We start from the raw sequence: 19,118 nt of genomic DNA, 5'->3' as shown, positions 1-19,118 counted from the left end.
GGCTGCGCGACGTCAGCGTGCGCGGGGCAGGCCGGGAACGGCGCGGGACACCACGCTCCGCGCCTGCGCACTGCCGCCGTGCGGGACGGATTTGGTGCCCGGGTCCCTATCTCGCTCGCGGGGCCGCGGCGGGGGAAGAGAGGCAAGCCCGGGAAGTCACGTGGGCGCCGCGGGGCCTGGGGGAAGGGCGGGAGGGCTGCAGCCCAGTGTGCGCAGGTCTTCACGCCCCGGTGGCATCCACCGCAGAAGCGGATCGCAGCCCCCGACGCGGGGCGCGCTGCGGGCGCTGTCGGTCCATGTGGTTTTCCCCTAGGCCGGAAGAAGAACCTCCGTGCCAATAGGACAGCTGGATTGGGGCGGGTCAAAGCCGGTCGCTTGCTCCCCATTCCCTGGCCCGCCGCCGGCTTCTGCCTGTCCCACGTCCCCCGCGCGCGTCGTCCCCTGCGTGACCCGGGGTACTCCGGCCCTTCCCCGCGGTCCTCCGGACCTTGTCCACGCTGCCTGCGGCCTGGCTTCACCCCGGGCGGCAGCTTTGTGAATGCGCCCCTGAGCCTGCAATAGCCAAGTCCATCTACTAGATTATCTTATTTTATTTTTTCCAGAGATGAGGGTCTCACTACGTTGCCCAGACTGATCTTGAACTTTTAGGCTCAAGCGATCCTCCAGCCTTGGCCTCCCAGAGTACTGGGACACGGGCATGGGCCACCGCACCCAGCCCATATTAGTTTCTTGGCTCTGATATCATCACTAGGAGGAAAAGAGACCAGCCAAATTTTGTGACCTGGCTCAAGCCAGGCAAGGAGATTCCTGTTCTTTGTTTGAGAGCAAACAGCCCCTTCTTGGATCCAACTGTGTGAAGAGGCCCTGTTCTCACTCCCTGGTCCCCTCCATGTCTCCAGCCTGGACGCCCTTCCATCAAGTGTTGAACCCCAGCTCCCTGCAGCCAGCGTCCGTTTTGCTGCCCCTGTGGCCACTCCCCACAGAGGCACCCAGATGGTTGTTTTTCTTTCTGGCAATCTGGCAGGTGTAACCAAGGTCGGGACCTGGGTCCAGTCTTCCTCCCATTGAAGGGGAGAAACGTGGAATGCTGGCCCAGGACAGGTGTCAGGCAGGCAGGCAACAGGAGCATTCTCAAAGGGGCCCCAGGCAGATGCGCTAAGCAGAGTGAACTGGGACCTCAGGGACCACAGCGGACTCCCAAGACAGGCTCCAAGCCTGGCGGCCCAGACAGCAGAACACTGACAGCTCTCTCACTGCCACAGGAAGGAAATGAAAACTGTACCAGGGACCACTCAGCCTCCGGAAGGGCTGCTGCTCCGATTTGCTCATCATCAGGTCTCCCCGGGGCCTGCCTGGCCAAAGTCCGGTCCTGTTTCCCCTCCACAGAGCTAGGAACCTCAAACACAAATCTGGGTCCACTGGGACTTTGAGATGCTTGGGCCATGGGCGGCTCATGCCAAGATGAAGCCCACACATTTGGTGTAGATCCAGTAATGAACAGCACATGTCCAACGGTGGCAGACATGGGGAAAGGGTGTGGGATTGGAGGGGCCAGTGGGGCTGCTGAGGGGCAGAGCTCATATGTGCCTATTGCAGCCCTGCCACCTGCCTCCGTGGTGAGAGGGCTGTGGGCCTGCTTCCCCGAGCCCCGAACAGCAGGGCAGCCGTGACCATGGCAAGGGAGTGTCTGGGTGGTCAGAGGGGACACTCGGACCTTTTGGAGCTTCTGCCCTCTTCCTAGCTCATGTCCCTCAGGCAGGACGGTGCAGTGGTTGCCACTGGGGTTCAGGGCCACACAGCCCTCAGGCCTTCCCTCCTGTGCTGTATGAAGCATAGTTGTATGTGTAGATCCCGGCACCCGCCAGGGATCTGGAAATGCCAACTCTTACTGCTGCCTTCACTCACAAGTGTCCCAGCAGCCATCGGAGGCCACATTGGCACTGCAGGAAGTGGCCACTCAGAGCTTAGGTGACCTCTTGGATGACTCAGCAGTGACAGTGCAGGACCCTAGGGGTGTTTTAGCAAAGTACCACAAATTGGGTGGCTTAAAAACACAGAAACGTATTCTCTCCCATTAGGGGAGGCCAGAAGTCTGAAAGCAGCATTTCTGGGCTGAAATGGAGACACGGGCTCCTTCCAGGGCCCTAGGGGAGGGTCTTTTCACCTCCTTCAGCCTCTGGGGTTAGCCAGCAAGCCTTCCTCAGCTTCCTATCTCCACCTCGTCTCTTGGCCTTTTCCTCTTTTGTCTTTCTGAGTCTCTTCTTATGAGGACAGACATCATTGGATCCAGGGCTCACCCTGATCCAGGATAACCTCATCCTAATGTAATTATGGCCGTGTGTGGCAGCTCATACCTGGAATCCCAGCACTTTGGGAAGCTGAGGCAGGATTGTTTCAAACAAGGAGTTTGAGACCAGCCAGGGCAATACAGAACAAAATTTTTGTTTTAATTTATTGTAGAGATGAGGTCTCGCCAAGTTGCCCAGGCTGGTCTCGAACCCATGGACACAGGCAGTCCTCTCACCTGGGCCTCCCAGCTGGGATTATAGGTGTGAGCTGCCACACACGATCATAATTACAGAGAGACCCTGTCTCTAGAAAATTTAAAAGTTGGCTGGGCATGGTGACGTGTGCCTCTAGTCTCAGCTGCTCAGGAGGCCTATGCAGGAGAATCACCTGAGCCCAGGAGGTTGAGGCTGCCATGAGCTATGGATGGCATGGGAGCCCTCCAGCCTGGGCAACAGAGCAAGACCTTGTCTCTTAAAAAAAAAAAAAAAAAGGGTAATTACATCTGTAAAGACTATCTCCAAATAATGTCACCTTCACCATACTGAGTGGCATGAATTTTGAGGACACACTTCAGCCACTGCAGGGTCACTGGTGAGGTCTAGCAGTGACACCAACAGAAAGATTGGGGGGGTGTCTTGGGACCGAGTGGGGGCCACTCACAAGTGTGGACCAAAGGTGCAGCCCCCACAGTGTGAGGCCTGAGAAGGTGCCATCATTGCCCAGAAGTCTGGCGACCTGGGAATTGGCCAGCGAGATCTAACAGCTGCCACCCAGACCCACCCCACTACCTCCCTGCTGGCCCGGAAATGCAGATAGTGGGGGAGGATTGCCCAGAGCAGGGACAGCAGAGGTCTGGGGCGACAGAGAACAGGCAGCACACCAGCAGGGAAGGCAGGGCCTCAGGCCAGCCCCAGGTGGAAGGCTTTAACTTGGTGGGGACCTGGGACAATTCCCCTGGAAGCCAGGAGCTGAGTCTCCTGTAACCACCAGGGCCACATCTGCTGCCCGACGAACTGAGGCTCATCCCTTCACCCCTCCAAGCTCCTGGCCCAGGAAAGAGAGGCCACCCAGCATGGAGGTTTCAGGGCCAGCTGTTCTCCCTCATAGGAACAGATTGCTCCTTGTGTCCTGAGCGGAAACAGGGGGTCACAAGGCTTTGGTGATGTCTCTGGGTGGCCCAGCAGTCTTGAGACCGTGTTGGTCATTGCCCAGCCTGTGCCCCCAACGACAGACAAGGACCCCACACCACCTGGCTGTCTAACTTCAGGCAGGCCTCTCATCCTCTCCCAGCTCACCCACTCCACACCGATCCCCTCATGCTGTGCCCCCTCCTGCTTGTTGTTCCAGACCCCTCAAAACCCCAAAATGGAAGGCCCTGTGTTGGAGAGGCCAAAGAAATGACCCGGAGACAACAAACCAGACAGGGGCTTTATTCAGGAAATGCAGGGTCGTGGGGCAGGAGTGGCACTGGGCGGAAGGGGGCCATATTCCATGTTGAGGGCGCAGGGGTCAACAGCATCTCAAGGATGGTGGACCGGTTCAGCCAGCCAAGGGCAAGGATAGCTCTCGCTTACACACGTCTCATAGATACAGGATAGCTGGGATTTACCACTGAGGGTGGGGTTTTAGTGGTCTCATGAACTGGATATGACCTATAGTCTTGAGCCTTGGTGCAGGCGGTCCATCTGGTCTGAACCAGTCCCAAGGACTGCCCCAAGGAAGGTTGTATGAGACATTTGTTGTGCAGGGCTGCAAGGTGTGGTCAGCAGGCAGAGGACCCTTCGCCCAGGGCCTCAGCATGACCTGCGTGCCAGAGCCTGAGGGGAAGGGACGTCTGAGTTGGCCACCCCCAGGACTTCTCCCCAGGCTCCAACTCCCTGCTTGGGACCATGTCCAGGGCACACTTATGTCATTGAGTGTATGTGCCTGCCCCTGCAGTCCCTTGCCCTGTCCCACAGCCCCCCTCCCCTCAGAAACCTCTCTGGGCTTCACCCCCTCCCACCCACAACCCCTCCCCACTGCTCCCCGAGTCTCATGCTCACTTGGGAAGGTGGGACCACCCTGGTCATTGTCTGCAGGGCCTGCGTCCAGGGCTCCGAGGCCCCATCACTCCTGTGCTGTCACCTCCCTTATGTCCAGTAGAGGGAGCTCTGAACCAGGAGTTAGACCCCTCAGGGCTCAGTGGCCTCCTGGCTCCCCATCTACCTGCCTCTATTTCCCCAGGCAGGAGGCAGGGGATGCCGAGGGCCTCACCCCTCCCTCAGAGTGTAGTGGGCCTTACCTGCTGGGTTTCCATAAGTTCTGGGCTGTGCTGTCCAGTAGGTGGCAAACAGCCACGTCAGTTGTTGAGCATTTGAAATTGAGAAACTGCATGTTCAGTTTTATTTACTCTTGATCACGTTCAAATGTGGTGACTGTCTTGGACACGCAAGCTCAGACCCCAGGCAGTGATGTTCAAGACTGGTCCTTCACTCCTCCGGGGGCTCCATTTAACACCCATGCCAACCCCCAGACCAGAGGAACCCAAGTCCCCAGGGGTGGAATTGGTGACATTCCTCCAGGCCAGCCCGCCCTCCCCAGTGAGGCCACCCTTTCCAGGTGAGGCTAAGACCCTGACACTTGAGAGGTTTGCCAGCCCCTACCATCCACTCACTCCTTAAGCCTCACCTAGAGTTGCGGAGTGCAAGGTGGAATCTGTGCCCTGTAGCCTCTTACTTCCAGCACCTCCATGTGGCCCAAGATCCCTGATCCTGCCCTTCCTGAAGTTGAGACCAGCAGTCTCCTGGATGCCCAGACTGGGATCTGGGGCCAGAGATGGGCCCTCTCGTGTTTCCAAACGATGCCCAGAAGGACATAGACAACAGGGCTGGCCAGTGGACGTTTGGAGCCTGCAGGACTATGGGAACAGAGGGCCACTGCTCCTGCCCTTCCTCCCCAGCAAGGAGGACTTCTGTCCATCCCTAGTCTCAGGCCACCCCCCAGCTCAGCTCCATGGGGGACAGAGGCGTGGGAAGGGGCAGGAAGGGCCCAACTCAGCGGGACTGAATGGGCTTCCAGATGACGCTGTCTCCCAGCCCAGGCCAGGACAAGCATGCCCAGAGAATAAGTAGACCCCAGTCAGACTGCAGCCACCAAGGCATGGTACAGACAGCTACATTCAAACGGTGCCCCACCTTGGAGTCCAGCCCAGCCCAGTCCAGCAAGCCGGGTAAGGCAGCCCTGGCAGGCAGTCCTGGCCAAGTGCTCACCTTCTCTGTGCGCCCCCTGCTGGCCTCTTGCAACTCTGCCCATGGCACTCTGGCCCTAACCAGGAGCCACAGTGCCCAGTGGCCTCAGCCTGAGGCCCAGAGCCCGGGACTCCAGCCAGACGCTTGGCTCTTGACAGGACACCTGGAGAGCCCCTGGGAAGCAGGGTGCTCAGGACAGTGGCCCTCAGGAACACAGCCACTCCTTCCTAGTGCTGCCTAGGGAGACCCCCCCCAGCGAAGCCCTTACACTATCTTTCTTTGGGGATTTGCTCCAGAGAGTGCAACCCAGGCTCGGGGAAGGAATTGCACAGGGACATCACCTGTGTTCTACAGGGACAGAGCAAGATACTGTGCTCTCCTCACACGCTCCCCCTTCTCCTTCCCTACTCCCCTCCCTTCCTTCCCTCCTCCCATTCCTCTTTCTCCTTCCTCCCCTCCCCTCCCTCCTTCTTCCTCCCTCTCCTCTCCTCCCTCCCTTCCCTCCTTCCTCCTTCCCTCCCTCCTTTCCCTCCTCCCCTCCCTCCCTTCCTTTCCTCCCCCTTCCCTTCCTCCTTTCCCTCCCCCCCTTCTTCTCTCCCTGCCTTCTCTCTCTCTTGCTCTGTCCTTTCCAAAAGTCTTCATGGCACTCTCCAGGCGTGGTTCCTTCCAGGCTCCAAGGCATGAACCTTTGGAGCCTGAATGTGAACACACATCCTGCCTGGCATGCTTCTCCCCCAAGTGCCTGGTGGTGGGGGGTGGTGCTGTGGCTATAAGGCTTTGTGGACTTCAGATGGTGGCACCGGGTCCAAGTAAGATCACAAAGGGAGTTCAGGCAGACAGGGAGGACACTGGGATTCTGGGGTTCCAGCACTGGAGGCTGCTGGCACAGCACTTGTGTCCTGGCCCCCACCTGCCCCCTCCATCTACATCAGGGGTCCCCAATCCCTGGGCCATGGACCAGCATGGCCTGTTAGGAGCTGGGCAACACAGCAGAGGTGAGTGGCCAGTAAGCGAGCAAAGCTTCATCTGAATTTACAGCCACTCCCCATCGCTTGCAATACCACCTGAGCTCCACCTGCTGTCAGATCAACGGTGGCATTAGATTCTCATAGAAGCATGAACTCTAATGTGAACCGCACATGTGTGCACTCCTTATGAGAATCTAATGCCTGATAATCTGTGGTGGAGCAGAGGTGGTGATGCTAATGCTGAGGAGTGACTGAAAATACAGATGAACATTAGCAGTAAAGTGTGACTGCACAGAGACCATAATAAACCAATTGCTTGCAGACTCCTCAAAACCCTTCTGGTGAGTGGCAGGTGACTCAATGCATTTCAACTGGGCAGCTGCATCTGGGGGCAGGCTTTACGCCAGAACCCAGAACTTATCTTAGTCTGCACGTGGCACTTCCACTCGTGCCTTTTTTTTTAATGGTGAGCTGTACAATTACTTCATTATATATTCCAGTGTAATAATAATAGAAATAAAGTACACAATAAATGTTATGTGCTTGAATCATCCTGAAGCCATCCCCTACCCCTATCCATGGAAATATCGTCTTCCATGAAACCGGCCCCTGAGGCCAAAAGGGTTGGAGACCACTGGTCTACATCATGCTCTTGCAACCTCAAAGCCCGAAGCTCCACTTACAGGCCTCTGACAAGGGTGCCCAGGGCCCTGCAGCCAGCTGGAGTCCTAGTTCTGTGGCCACAGGTAGAGGAGGCTCCTGCACCAGGAGGACTCTGGGTTGCAGGGGGACACCACACAGGAAAGGAGGGGGCAGTCAGCTGCTTCCAGCAGGGACGCTGAGAGCTCTCTCAAGCAGGAGAGAGATGGGAAAGGGTGCACCCAACGCCCCTGTTCACAACATGTGCTAGGACCCCTGGCACAAGCAGGAACACTCTCCCCTGCCTAGCTACAGGGGAACTGGTTTATGTGCCTAAAAGTTTAATCCTCCCCTGTCAGCCTGTGATCCCTTTGGCCAAGGCAGATGGGGATAGGGGAGGGAAGAGGAAGAGGAGAGATGGGGGTAGGAGACAGGGAGGGGGTGGGGGGAAGGGAGGGGGTTGAACTCAGGCCTGGCTCCCTCCCCAGGACAGACCAGGCCCATCTGTCTTCTGATTCTTCATGGTCTGAGGATGGGAGTCAGTCTTCTCTGGACCTGTGGAGGCCCATGGGGCAGAGAGGTGTTTTAGAGGAGGATACCAGGCAACTTGTCTCCCTGCTTGTCTGCCAGCCTGCTGGGTCGGCCCCTGACACAGCACCAGGCACCTGAGCAGCCAGAGCCATCCCAGCCGGGTGTGGATTCTCCTCCCCTGCCAACAGGCATAGCTCATCTGTGTTTACTTGAGCATTAATGATCAGTTTCGGGAGGCTTTGACAGGCATCCAATCTGGCCAGGCCCACTGGAGACATCCCCTGCAGCCCCACCCTCCTCCTCCAGGTCCTGGGCCAGCACCATCCCTCTGGAAGGTGCCTGGGGAGTCTCCATACGCCACCCAGTCCCCCTTGTTCTAGGTGCCATCATCTACCCCAGGGAGTGGAACAGGGCTGGCCTCACTGAGGCCCTGCCAGGGGGCCTCATGACACGCCCTCACTGCAGAGACCATGTGACCCCCACGGCTACCCTGGCCTCTTCCAGAAAGCAGCAGGCCCCAGATGCTCCCCTGCCCGGGGCACTGGTGGCAGGCCCGTGCCTGCCTCACTGTCCCCAGGGAGGCCTGGGGTCAGGCACCCTGAGACGGGCCGGCTGGACATATTCCAGGACCAGCCGCCTGGTGTGAGATCCCTACCGTAGATCTGGTTGGAGCTGGTGTGACCTCCATGGGGCCTGAAGACAGGGCCAAACATTTGCACCAAGGCCCAGACCTGAGCTGCGGGGCAGCTGGGGAGGGTCCCGCGCCAGAGTACAGCAGAACCCACTTTCTGCACGGCCATGTCCAGGACCAGGACCGCCCAGGAGGCCAGGACCACGTGGATGGGCAGATCCTGGGCCAGCTGCGCCCCCTGGCAGAGGAGGAAGAAGAAGAGGGGGCTGGGGCAGCCTGGCCCGGGGGGCCTGCCTTCCCCAGCATGGGCTCTGAGGAGCTGCGACTGGCCTCCTTCTGCAACTGGCCCCTGACAGCGGGTGTACAGCCTGAGCTGCTGGCTGCTGCCGGCTTCTTTCACACAGGTAGGTCCCAGGGCCCCTGCTGCTGCCCTGGGCACTATTCTGGATCCATCCAGTCCAGGGCTTTACCTGCTGCATAGTGCCCATCCCCCACAACAGGGAGGGGCTGGTCCCATGAACGGGGTGGTGGTTCTGCAGCCCCTCTCTAGCATGTCCTCAAGCCTGCCCCACTCCCAGTCTCTGCTGGCTGAATGCTCAGACTGTGGTTCACAGGGGAGGGGCTCACCTTGGCCACGGTGGGGCATATCGGCTGTGGAGGCTGCCAGCCTGGTCCTGCAGGCATCCCCCCACCCAGTTGCCTCAGGTCCCTCCTGGGGCCACCACTGCCCAGAGCCTTCCCTGTCACCCCATGTCTGTATCCCCAGAGCCAGTAGAGATTTCAGAGACAGAATCACAGGGTGACCAATGCAGGTGGTGACTGGCCCCAAGTCCTGATGTGCAGCCCATGGAAACGTCTCTGGGCTCCTCTGGGCTGCTTTCAGTAGGCTCGGCTTTGGCCTGCAGGGGCCCTACAACTGGGGGCTATGTGTTCAAGTCCCAGCTCTGCCCCTTCCTGACTGAGGGTTGGGGCAGCAGGACTTGCTTTGTAAGCGCAGGCACATTGTGGTCATTGTCACTGGTGGGCTCGTCCTCACCTTCCCAGGTGCTGTCCTGGGAAGAGGCTGGGCCACATATGACAACTGGACACTGAGGGGGAGGGTTAGATGCTGGGACAGTTGGGAGTCACCTGGCAAGGGGCGGGCCCAGCTCACCTGCCTCCCTGGAGGTCCGAGGCTCAGCAGACCAAGGTGGGCAGGAGGCACAGGGGCCCCAGGGAGGGGCCCTTAGCAGTCAGGTGTTGGGATGTGCCTGTAGCTGACCTCACCTATGAGCTCAGCTCATAGTGAGGGGGGCAGGCCTCCAGGGAGGTCCAGAATGATGCTCCACCTCCAAAAGGAGGCACAAGCCCCTAAAACCAAGCTTGGCACCAGATCAGCATTGAAGGCAGCCCCCTTTCTTCCTCACTGGGAATCCAACCAAGGGAGGTGGAGACCTGGGGCCCTGTCCCCCAGGGCTACAGATGTCCCCACCCCCTCCCTCACCCAGCTTGGTGGACAATGTGTCAGCTCAGTGGTTTCTGGAACATTCCTGGCCATCCTGGCGAGCACCCAGACATTATCCCTGTGTCATCTTTGACACAAGAAACGACTTGTGAGCCTCTGAATATGGTCCCACCTGCCCCTTTCTCCCTGCTGTCACCTTGGAACACACCCCCTATCTGAAGTTCTGACTTGGGGGACAGCTGTGGGGCTGGACAGGAGCCAACTGGGACCCACATCTCTGCCATACCCCAGGCCAGCAGGACAAGGTGAGGTGCTTCTTCTGCTACGGAGGTCTGCAGAGCTGGAAGCAAGGGGATGACCCCTGGACCGAGCATGCCAGGTGGTTCCCCAGGTAACAGCTGTGGGTGGCTCCCAGGCCTGGGCATGGGGTTGGGCTTGGATGGGCCCTGAAGGACTCTGTCCAGTCACCCCCAGCCCCACTGTCCCAGGATATCAGGGATACCAGCTTTCCCCACAGGAGTCCTTTGGGAGCACTGTGGTGCAGGCACGCGTGTCCCCAACCCCTCCCTGATGCCCATCACCAGAGCAGCCTTCCCAGCAGGGGCTGCCCAGGGCATTGTGGGGGGGAGGCAAGAGGCACAACTCCTGCCCAGGTCCCAAGGGCTTGAACTTGACAGTGGGGGCACAGACAACCCAGCCCATGAGCCGCGGGACTTCTACACCCACTTTCTGCAGGTGCCAATTCTTGCTCCAGGCAAAAGGAAGAGACTTTGTGCACAGCGTCCAGGAAACTCATGCCCACCTGCTTGGCCTCTGGGTGGGTGCTGCCTCTCCTCGGGGTTCTGGGGCCGGAAAGCTAGGAACCCACTTCTGTGTACTCAAGGATAGGTACTCTCTGGCCCCTTCCAGGACCCATGGGAAGAAGCAGAAGATGCAGCCCCTACCGCCCCCTCCGGTGAGAGCCACTTGTGTGGCATTTCTGGGGCACCTGCAGATTGTGCCACAGCAGAGGCCTCTGGGTATCCCCACCCTGCCTGGCAGCAGGAGGGCAAGACTGCCTGGGGGTGTGAGGCTGCTACCTGGGTTGGCCTCATGAGAGGCCATGCCCACTGTGGGCAGGGGAGGGGCAGCAGGGCCAGAGGGGCCACTCCCATCCCCCACCCCCACTTGCCTCCCAACTCAATTCTCTGGAACCCCAACTCTGGGCACAGTCATTGCCCGGCCTCACCACCCCCATGGTGTCCAGCACACAGCGTCTATGGCCACTGCCCAAGGGGTGAATGAGCAGGGCGCCCTGGCTGAGGGCAGTGCATTAATGGTCCCTCAAGGAAACCGCTGAAGTCCTGTGCTGTGGGAGGGGAGGGAAGACAAGTGTCTGGGCAGGGCCCCTGCAGTCACAGCCTGACCCTTCCAGATCAGAACCCGACCTCAGAGGCCACCACCCAGTCTCTGGGCAGGGCCTGGCTTTCACCTCAGGGCTAGGCCTCAAGTCTACCCTACCTGCTCACAGCTCCCACCCATGGGGACCCTGAGCTGCTGACACCCAGAAGAGAGGGCCAGTCTGAAGGCGCCCAGGAGCCAGGTGCAGCCCCAGGACCTGCTGGGGTGGGGGGACAGATGGCACCCAGTGGGGCAGAGGGTGGAGCCAGGGTGGGGACACATCACAGGCCCATCCTTGGTGAGGCCAGCTGAGCCCAGGCCCAGAGGGTACGGTGGCTTCTTGAGCCCCCAGGAATCGGGGATGCGGAAGAGCAGCTGCGGAGGCTGAGGGAGGAACGGACTTGCAAGGTGTGCCTGGATCATGCTGTGAGCGTCGTCTTCGTGCCCTGCGGTCACCTGGTCTGTGCCGAGTGTGCTCCCAGCCTGCAGCTGTGCCCCATCTGCCGGGCCCCTGTCCGCAGCCGTGTGCGCACCTTCCTGTCCTAAGTGAGGTGAGCACCCAAGCCACCCGCTACCAGGCCTCCAGAGCAGCCAGGCCCGCCCTCCTGACTGGGGTGCAACACTCCTGGGAGGTGGTGGCAGCCTATCCTCTTGCCCCACTGACTGACAGCACCTTGTCAACCTTGCCTTCTCCTGATGCCCAGACACTCACCCAATCTTTCCCAACATGGCACCTTGGGCGGCCACCTCCACTGTTTGGACACATTGAATGATACCTGCTGGACTCGCCTCTGCCCCAACTTTCCTCAATGGTCAAGGGGGACAAGGTGTTTCTCCAGCCAGGCACATGGCAGCAGTCAGCCAGAGAGGGTGGCTCTGAAGGCATGAGGGGATGGGCTGGGTTGAGTTTCAGCTAGCGGGAATGAGCCTTGGACCCATCTCCACCAGGGAGCCAGGGCCTGGTGGGAATGCACAGGTGGGTATGAAGCATGGTTAGAGAAGTCAGGGGACACCCCCAGACTCCTCGACCAACAGGAGAGCAGGGACTGCCATGGACTTTCAAGGTTTCTGCAGCTACCCTCAAGATGTGAGAGCCTTGGGAGGGGGGCAATAAAATGGCAGGGAGCTCCCTGGGGCCTGAGTGCCCCGCTTGGAGCACAAGCCCTTGGGGAGAAACTGACCCCTCCCTTTTTCTCCCTCCAGGCACTGCAGGTGACCAGGTGGGCTGCTGGGTGGGCCGCTGCTGTCCACCCACCACTGATCAGCCCAACTCCCAGCTGCAGCCCAGGATGGAGCAGGCAGCCTGCTTGGTGTAGGGAGGCTCTACCAGGTCTACGTTCAGTGCTTCTGATTATAAATAAAGTGGGTTTCCCAAGAGTGTTCAGCAGTCGTTTCAGACTCTGGCCACTGTCCACCCACTTGCCCCACCCAGGGCACATCCCAAAGGCATCCTGCTCTTGAGGACGCCTCTTCCCACCCCTCATTTTCCATCTCGTGTTCTAATCCTCCCAGTGCTTTAAAGACCCCAGCATGAACCCAGGCCCTCCCAAGATTAGACCCCAATGACCCTAGTGCAGTATCTGTAGAAGGGTGGGCTGGATCCATGTTCCTGTTTATTGACCAACTTCATGATTGCTGGGGGTTGGTCTCTGGGACCATCTGCCCAAGACCTCTCTTTATGAATGATGCCACCCACTCATCACCACCCAGCACTCTGTGCTACAGGGCCTGGGCTCCAGGGTTTCTGGTCATCTCAGCCCCTACCCTGGGTCTCCATCAGCCTCAGCTCCTGGGATGGGGGGGCTCTGTCTGGTGTGTCCATGGTTTCCACTTGGCCCTAGAAGCTCAAGGGGGCACAGTGGACTCACGCTGACCTCTTGGAGGGGCAACACTGTCCCCCCCACATCCCCCAGCAGCAGTGTGTGCAGCCCCAGGGTCAGCTGGCCCTAGACAGACTCCTGAGGGTCTCCTCGTTGGCAGTCCCAAGCGACTGTGGACAGGTCTGTCATTCCAGTACTGCCAGAGGTGACTGAGTGAGTTCTCTACCTTTCATGTCTTATCTATTTTTCTTGGAGAAAGGAAACTACAAAGTCTTTCTTAACCCTTGAAGATGGCCCAGGTCTTGCCCTGAACCCTGGCCGTATCCTGCAACCTAGCTGGTATCTGAGCACTGAAGGTGGGACAGGTGTTGCCAGCATCTTAGGGTGCCAGGTGGGAGGCAGGGAAGCTGGGGGCATCCCAAGGCTCGGGGGCTCCTGCCATGGTCTTTGGTGGTCACTGAATCTGGAGGCCACAGAAGCCGATCCACTGCTTCCTCACTTATGCAGGCCTGTGGGGGCAACATGGGGTCAGGGCACCCAAGGAGCCACTTCTGGGCCTGGAAGGGAGGGCTGTGTGCCGGTGGGGGTACTGTTCTGTCTCCTGGAAAACTTGAAATGCAAATGGAATAAAGCCCAAGAAGGAATGGGTCTGGGGCCTCTGACAAAGTGGCAGGGGTCGCAGGTGCCTCCTCCCTGTGTGCTGACATCTCAGCGACGGTCTCAGCAGGGCTCAAATGGAGTAGGGCTCACCCGGGCTCCCCAGCTGGGGTAAAATTCCCTGAGATCTGTCCAGTGTGGAAAGTTCTGCTAAACCCAGTCATGTGCCAGGATCCCTGGCTTGGGGCCTGCGTGAGATCCACACCCCCCACCCTCCCCCCGCAAGGTCTTTGTTCCCTGGTTCTTTGTCCCAGAAGCTGGGCTCCTGCTACCATAGATAGCCCTTGCTGAATGGGCTTCACGGTCACAGTGGGAGGGCAAGGGCTGTGAGAGACAGGCCAGCACGAGTCCCTGGGGGCTTGGGTGACCTGGGAGGTACAGCTTTACCAAGATAAGAACCACCAGTCACCTATTCTGACTCCAGACTAGGATTGGGTATGGGGCAGGTTATGGCAAAGGCCACATCAGCAGAGTGAGCTGGGTGCAGGATGCCATGCACACACGTGGAATCCTGTGGCCGCCGGATTCCTAGGGATGGGGGGAATTCCAATTCCGACCCCAGGAAAGGTTCTGTCCACACAAGCAGTGAACCCCAGGCATGCCCAGATCCTGCCTGGTTTCTGCCTCCCCTGAGACTATGGCAGGGCCCGGGATCCAACGAGGTGCCCAAGCGCTGACTCCTGCATATCACAAAGCAAGAACTGACAGGGGCTTTTGTGCGAAGGGAAATGAAAATGCTGCTGAGATGGGTATGGGTGAGCCCAAGGGCCTGGGGTGGACATCATGGCCACCAGGAGACTGGAATGGCCCGTGTCTCGGTCGATTTGGGGCTCAGACCTCCCACCTGCAGCAACTGTAGGGGTCATGAGGGCAGCTGGGCCTTGGAGGACAGAAATCCTCAGTGCCGGGGGTCATGAGGGCCTTGAGGGTCATGTGTGCCAGCCTAGTCCTGGAGAACCAGAGCCTCAGTTCTGGAAGTTGTGAGACCTTGGAGGCTGTGAGGGCAGGCTCAGCCCGAGAAACCAGCAGCTCTCAGTCTTGGGGGTAAGTTGAGCCCTGAGGTTCATAAGCCAGGACCCCCCTCATGTCTTCCCAGGCTAGAGCAGTGGCAGGGACCCTACTGGACACAGAATACCAACACATGGGGAGGTCTCAGGCCCTACCCAACATGAACCATGGAGATGCATCCTCCATGGCTGCGTCTGCTTCCCCCCTCTGTCTGCAACTGGATGTGTCTGGCAGGCCTTGGCTGAGGCACGGCGGACCCACACTTATAGCTGTCCTCTTCCTCTGTCCATGTGCTGACCATGTAGCAGCTGTACACAAAGCCCACCAGCTAGAAGACACCAAGAGGCCAGGGTGAGGATGGCAGGCAATGAGGACGGCTGGGGTGAGGACGGCCAGAGGTGAAGATGGCGGGGGCGGGAGGGGGTGAGGACAGCCTGGGGGAGGATGACTAGACCAGTCTGCGGGAGCACTGCTGGGGATGTGGAGTGGAGGGCACTCCTGGTGGATCCCTGAACACTGAAACCTCGCCTCTCCTGGGCCTCAGTTTCTTCCTCTATAAATGGAGCGGGAGAGTGAATCTGTAGGCTCCTCAGCTCTCTGGAGGTGTCTCTGCCTCCTCCTACCCTGCTCAGCAAGGGCAGGTGGGTGAGGATAACAGACGTTAGGACCAAGACAGCCTGTGTTGGTACGGCAGGGTGAGGACACCCAGCCCCAGCCTAGATGAGCCTGGCTGACCCTCCCACCAGGCCAGCCCTCCACCTCTTTCCCATAACCCAACAGGGACCAGCAACCCTCCCCCTCTCTGGAGTAGCCATCTGCAGGCCTCTGTGACTAAAGGAGTATGGAGCCAGGTAGAGTGCAGGAAAGCCCTGAGGCCTAGTAGGGGGTTCTGGGCCAGATAGTGGGCTCGGGGGTCAGGTGGGCAGAGGCTCCCAGCCAGGATCGGTGGAAGGTGCTCAGAGAGAGACCAGGCCACTTAACCCCATATCCCTTCCCGGCACAGGCCCCTGGGCCACTGCAGGTATAGGGCTCCAGTCGCCACAGGATGGCTCCCAGAGCATGGCTATTCCCTACCAGGCTCCACCATCTTTAAAAAAAAACAACTTATGCCGGGCTCGGTGGCTCAGCCTATAATCCCGCGCCTTTGGGAGGCTGAGGTGAGTGGATTGCCTGAGCCCGCGGGTTCGAGACCCGCCTGGGCAGGCGAGACCTCATCTCTACAATAAATCAAAAAAATTAGCCGGGCGTGGTAGCGCACGCCTGTAATTCTGGCTACTCGAAAGGCTGAAGCAGAAGGATCACCGGAGCCCAGCAGGTCAAGGCTGCGGTGGCCGGGAGCAGCCACTGCACTCCAGTCTGGGCGACAGAGTGAGACTCCAACTCAAAAACAAAAACAAAAACAAAAAACAACTTACAACAGGGCTGATAGGCAACACACGCAGCGGCCAAACACAGAACGGCTTGGCTGTGACTCAATAGCTAAAAGCATCCTGACATCCCAGGGCAGCTAAAGAGGTCCCCATCGAAGGGCTGCAGCCTCTTGTGCCCTCCAGAGAGACCATCCGGCCCCATGCATCCACCAGGTGGGACAGATGGACACAGGCAGCTTTTCCCATAGAGCCTGGATGCTTGGGAGCTAGCCCTGGAGGGGCGAGGTCATTGCCCTGTGACCCAGGGAGGTCAGGTCTGTGTCTTCCAGGGAACCTTATACAGCATGACACCCATCCAGCTGGTTGGTCCTCAGGAGTGAGGTCCTGCTGACAGTGGGTCCAAGGTGCCCCCCCCACCGCTGCAGACCCTCTCTCCACATTCCTCCCTGCTCCGATTGGCCAATAGGGAGTCCAGCAGGAGAAGGGAGAAAGACAAAGGGAGGAGAAACAGGCCTGGCTCCCAGCCCTTGTGCCAGGGCTGCCTCCAGAGGACCACAGTTCTGCTGGCCCTGGCCTGGAGACTCCTCCTTCCCATACCCCCTCAGGCCCCAATAGTACCACCTTGGCTGCTACAAGTCCTGTAAAGTGCCATATCCCGTGTGGTCCCTGACATGGCACTATATGTGTACAGACCCTTCCCGAGTCCCTGGATGGTGCGGCCCAAGTGCTCCATCTCTGTCCCTGGCAGAGTCAGGTATCCACAGAAAAGATAGTCCATGGGGGTTTCTGCCACAGTAGGGGTGCAGACAGTGGTATTGTTTGTGAGGTATCACAGCCCCAAAGGGGGACCAGCTGAGAACACTTCAGGTCATAGAACCTCCCATGCCAAGGAAGGGACAGGAAGGCATAGTGACTGCGGTCCCATGACCTAGGGCAGTCAGAAGCAGCAGCAGCAGGGCTTCTGCACACTGTCTCTGCATGCACAGAGCATTCCACCATGCAAAGGCATGAACTGGAGATCAACTTCACCTCCTGGTCTTGGTTTCTCCCTCCCAGGCCTGGCCCAACAGTCCCCTCCTTGTAGGCCACTATCCCACAAAGGGGACAGGCCACGCAGTGCCAGGCCCTGAAGTTGAGATGCTTGGGTGCTGTGGCCCCCAGGCCTCACCTGCAGGCACAGGCAGGCCAGCTGCTGCTTTCCTGGAGATCCAGCTGTTTCCAGGGGCAAGTCGGGACCAGGACACCTCTCCCCCACGGCAAGGTGGGCAGACTATATCCCCGTATTAAGAGACAAGCTTGGGAAGCCCTCCCAAATAGCCTTTGCTAGTTCCACGCTATGGCCATGGCTGAGACTGGGGGTTGGACCTCTCTGTGGCTTATACCCCCATCCCCCAGTGAAGGAACCTATGCTGAGCACACAGCTGAGCTCTTGTCCTTCTGGAAAGGTGCTCCTTCCAGCCTGGCACCCACCCGATGTGGGATGTGCAGTGGCCCCTGCCATGAGCCTCCCTGAAGCCCTCCCTTTCCACTGTGCTCCCATCCATCCTCCCAGCTCCAGCTTCAGCCTCACCCTGAAGCTCCCCCATACCCCACTCTCCCCACCCCCCACCTGGATGTCCTGGACCCACAGACCCCACTCCAAGGGTGTTTGCTTCAGGATGAAGCAAACAGGTGGCTGTGCCCCTTCCCCACTCCCTCTACCCACTCTGTTGTGTACAGAAACCCCTTCCCTCCAACCTCAACCAGCAAGCCCTCAGGCACTCCTGTGCAGTTTCCCTTCTGCCTCATCATGAGTTCCAGGTCTGGAGCTGTGACGAGCACCCCTGGCAAACTGGCTCCTTCTCCTCCAGAGGATGAACCACGCTCTGCGTTTTCGGGCAATCAGGGCCCCTTTGTGCCTCACTAGTGGCTGTGGTAGGAGACGGTCCCTGACCCGCGGGGTCCTGCCATAGGGACAAGTCTCCACAGGGCCAACAAGAGCAGGGAGGCAGGAACCCTGGGTGTTCACATGGCCACCAGGAACCCGCAGGATCCTCGCACCATGACATCCTCAGCTCTGGAATTCCGCTTCCACGGTCAGCCGCTGGTGGCAGAACTTTCCCCTATAGGCTCCATGCCCATCTGGCACATTGGTGTTGACACCACCATGTGCACAAGGGTAAATCAGGGAGCCTGAAGCGTCTCTTGTGCCCCATAAGCTCATGATGCCAGATGCTGACTGGGCGCTTTCCACACATGCTGAGTGCTGGCCACCACTTCCCACTGAATCATCCTCAATGCTTGGGAAAGGCACTGGCACATCGGCATTTACAGAAGTGGGGGCTGGGGCACAGAGAGGATGCAGGGCTCACCGAGGCAGCACAGCAGGGGGTGGCTGATGGCTGAGCCTCCTCTGCACAAACTATGGTGCTCCTCAGTTCTAGCCAGGGCCAGGGACTCCCTGCCTGGTGGACATGAATGGTGCCAGCCTTGCCAAGTGCACACTCCGAGGTTCTGAGCAAAGCTGAGGGGCTTCCCACCTGCCAAGTCTTGCCAGCATTCTGTGGCCAGTGGGCTCAGGGCATGAGATAGAACAGGCAGGACAGAGAGAGTGGGTCCCACCACACAGTCGGCCAGGAGGACGTGTGCGCTTCCTCCTGGGATCGCCAAGCCTAATGTGGGAGACCTGGGCTGGTCCGGCCCTTCCCACTCACCGAGGCAAGCACCACATTCAGCTCTGGAAAGGGGCTGGGTCGGCTCCTCCTGGGGGCACTGTCTGTTGCTCCACGCTCATGTGAGACTTGGAGGATTCCTGCTGTGGGCTGGGCTGTATCCCCAGACACATCCATCCAAGTCCTAACGTGGGACCTGTGAGTATGGCCCAATGTGGAAAGAGGGTCTTTGCAAATATGACTGGGATGGAACCAGGATGTGTTAGGGGGCTCCCAGTGCAGCAACCAGTGTCCTTGTGAAAGAACAGAGAAGAAAAGTTGGACTCGGGGGGACTGTCTTGTCCCCCAAGGGGCCCAGCCCCACACTGGCCCTGGACACCTCAGCAAGCCACACCCCATGTCCAGGTCCCAGCGTGGATGTCCAAGGCCGGGTCCTGGCAGGCTCTGCAGCCTGAGGCTCACTCCTTTTAGGGGTGCAGGCTCTGGGGACCCAGCGCCATGCT

General features: G+C 59.1%; 3 protein-coding genes across 3 annotated transcripts in view; 1 reads left to right on the top strand and 2 right to left on the bottom strand.

Annotated features, from left to right (window-relative positions):
- Positions 1-1,402, bottom strand: part of YTHDF1 (YTH N6-methyladenosine RNA binding protein 1) — a 20,505-nt gene extending 19,103 nt beyond the window's left edge. The window contains exon 1 of the mRNA XM_008074699.1: positions 1,397-1,402. The gene's annotated coding sequence lies outside the window, so the exon portion shown is untranslated. The remainder of the gene's footprint in view (positions 1-1,396) is intronic.
- Positions 1,403-8,340: 6,938 nt separating this feature from the next.
- BIRC7 (baculoviral IAP repeat containing 7) lies at positions 8,341-11,655 on the top strand. The gene is made up of 6 exons (XM_008074785.1): positions 8,341-8,689; positions 10,021-10,120; positions 10,465-10,546; positions 10,639-10,684; positions 11,240-11,311; positions 11,462-11,655. Exons 1-6 carry the CDS (start codon positions 8,341-8,343, stop codon positions 11,653-11,655), a joined length of 843 nt encoding a protein of 280 aa, XP_008072976.1.
- A 1,769-nt stretch (positions 11,656-13,424) lies between these two features.
- Positions 13,425-19,118, bottom strand: part of NKAIN4 (sodium/potassium transporting ATPase interacting 4) — a 10,524-nt gene continuing 4,830 nt past the window's right edge. The window contains 2 exon segments of the mRNA XM_021707216.1: positions 13,425-13,438; positions 14,856-14,922. Of these exon segments, the coding sequence (XP_021562891.1) occupies positions 13,425-13,438; positions 14,856-14,922 (81 nt within the window).

The sequence above is a fragment of the Carlito syrichta genome, unplaced genomic scaffold (genome assembly GCF_000164805.1).
Source record: "Carlito syrichta isolate Samal-C Ts95f unplaced genomic scaffold, Tarsius_syrichta-2.0.1 Scaffold117897, whole genome shotgun sequence".
In the NCBI taxonomy this organism is placed as follows: domain Eukaryota; kingdom Metazoa; phylum Chordata; class Mammalia; order Primates; family Tarsiidae; genus Carlito; species Carlito syrichta.
This window is presented reverse-complemented; position numbering and strand designations above follow the sequence as displayed.

Bases quoted from the DNA above. Each gene is read 5' to 3' on its own strand.
- BIRC7 (XM_008074785.1), top strand. From the start codon at position 8,341: ATGGGGCCTGAAGACAGGGCCAAACATTTGCACCAAGGCCCAGACCTG. The intron at 10,547-10,638 runs GTGGGTGCTGCC...GGCCCCTTCCAG, and splicing joins CCCACCTGCTTGGCCTCTGG to GACCCATGGGAAGAAGCAGA. The intron at 11,312-11,461 runs GTGCAGCCCCAG...TTGAGCCCCCAG, and splicing joins TGAAGGCGCCCAGGAGCCAG to GAATCGGGGATGCGGAAGAG.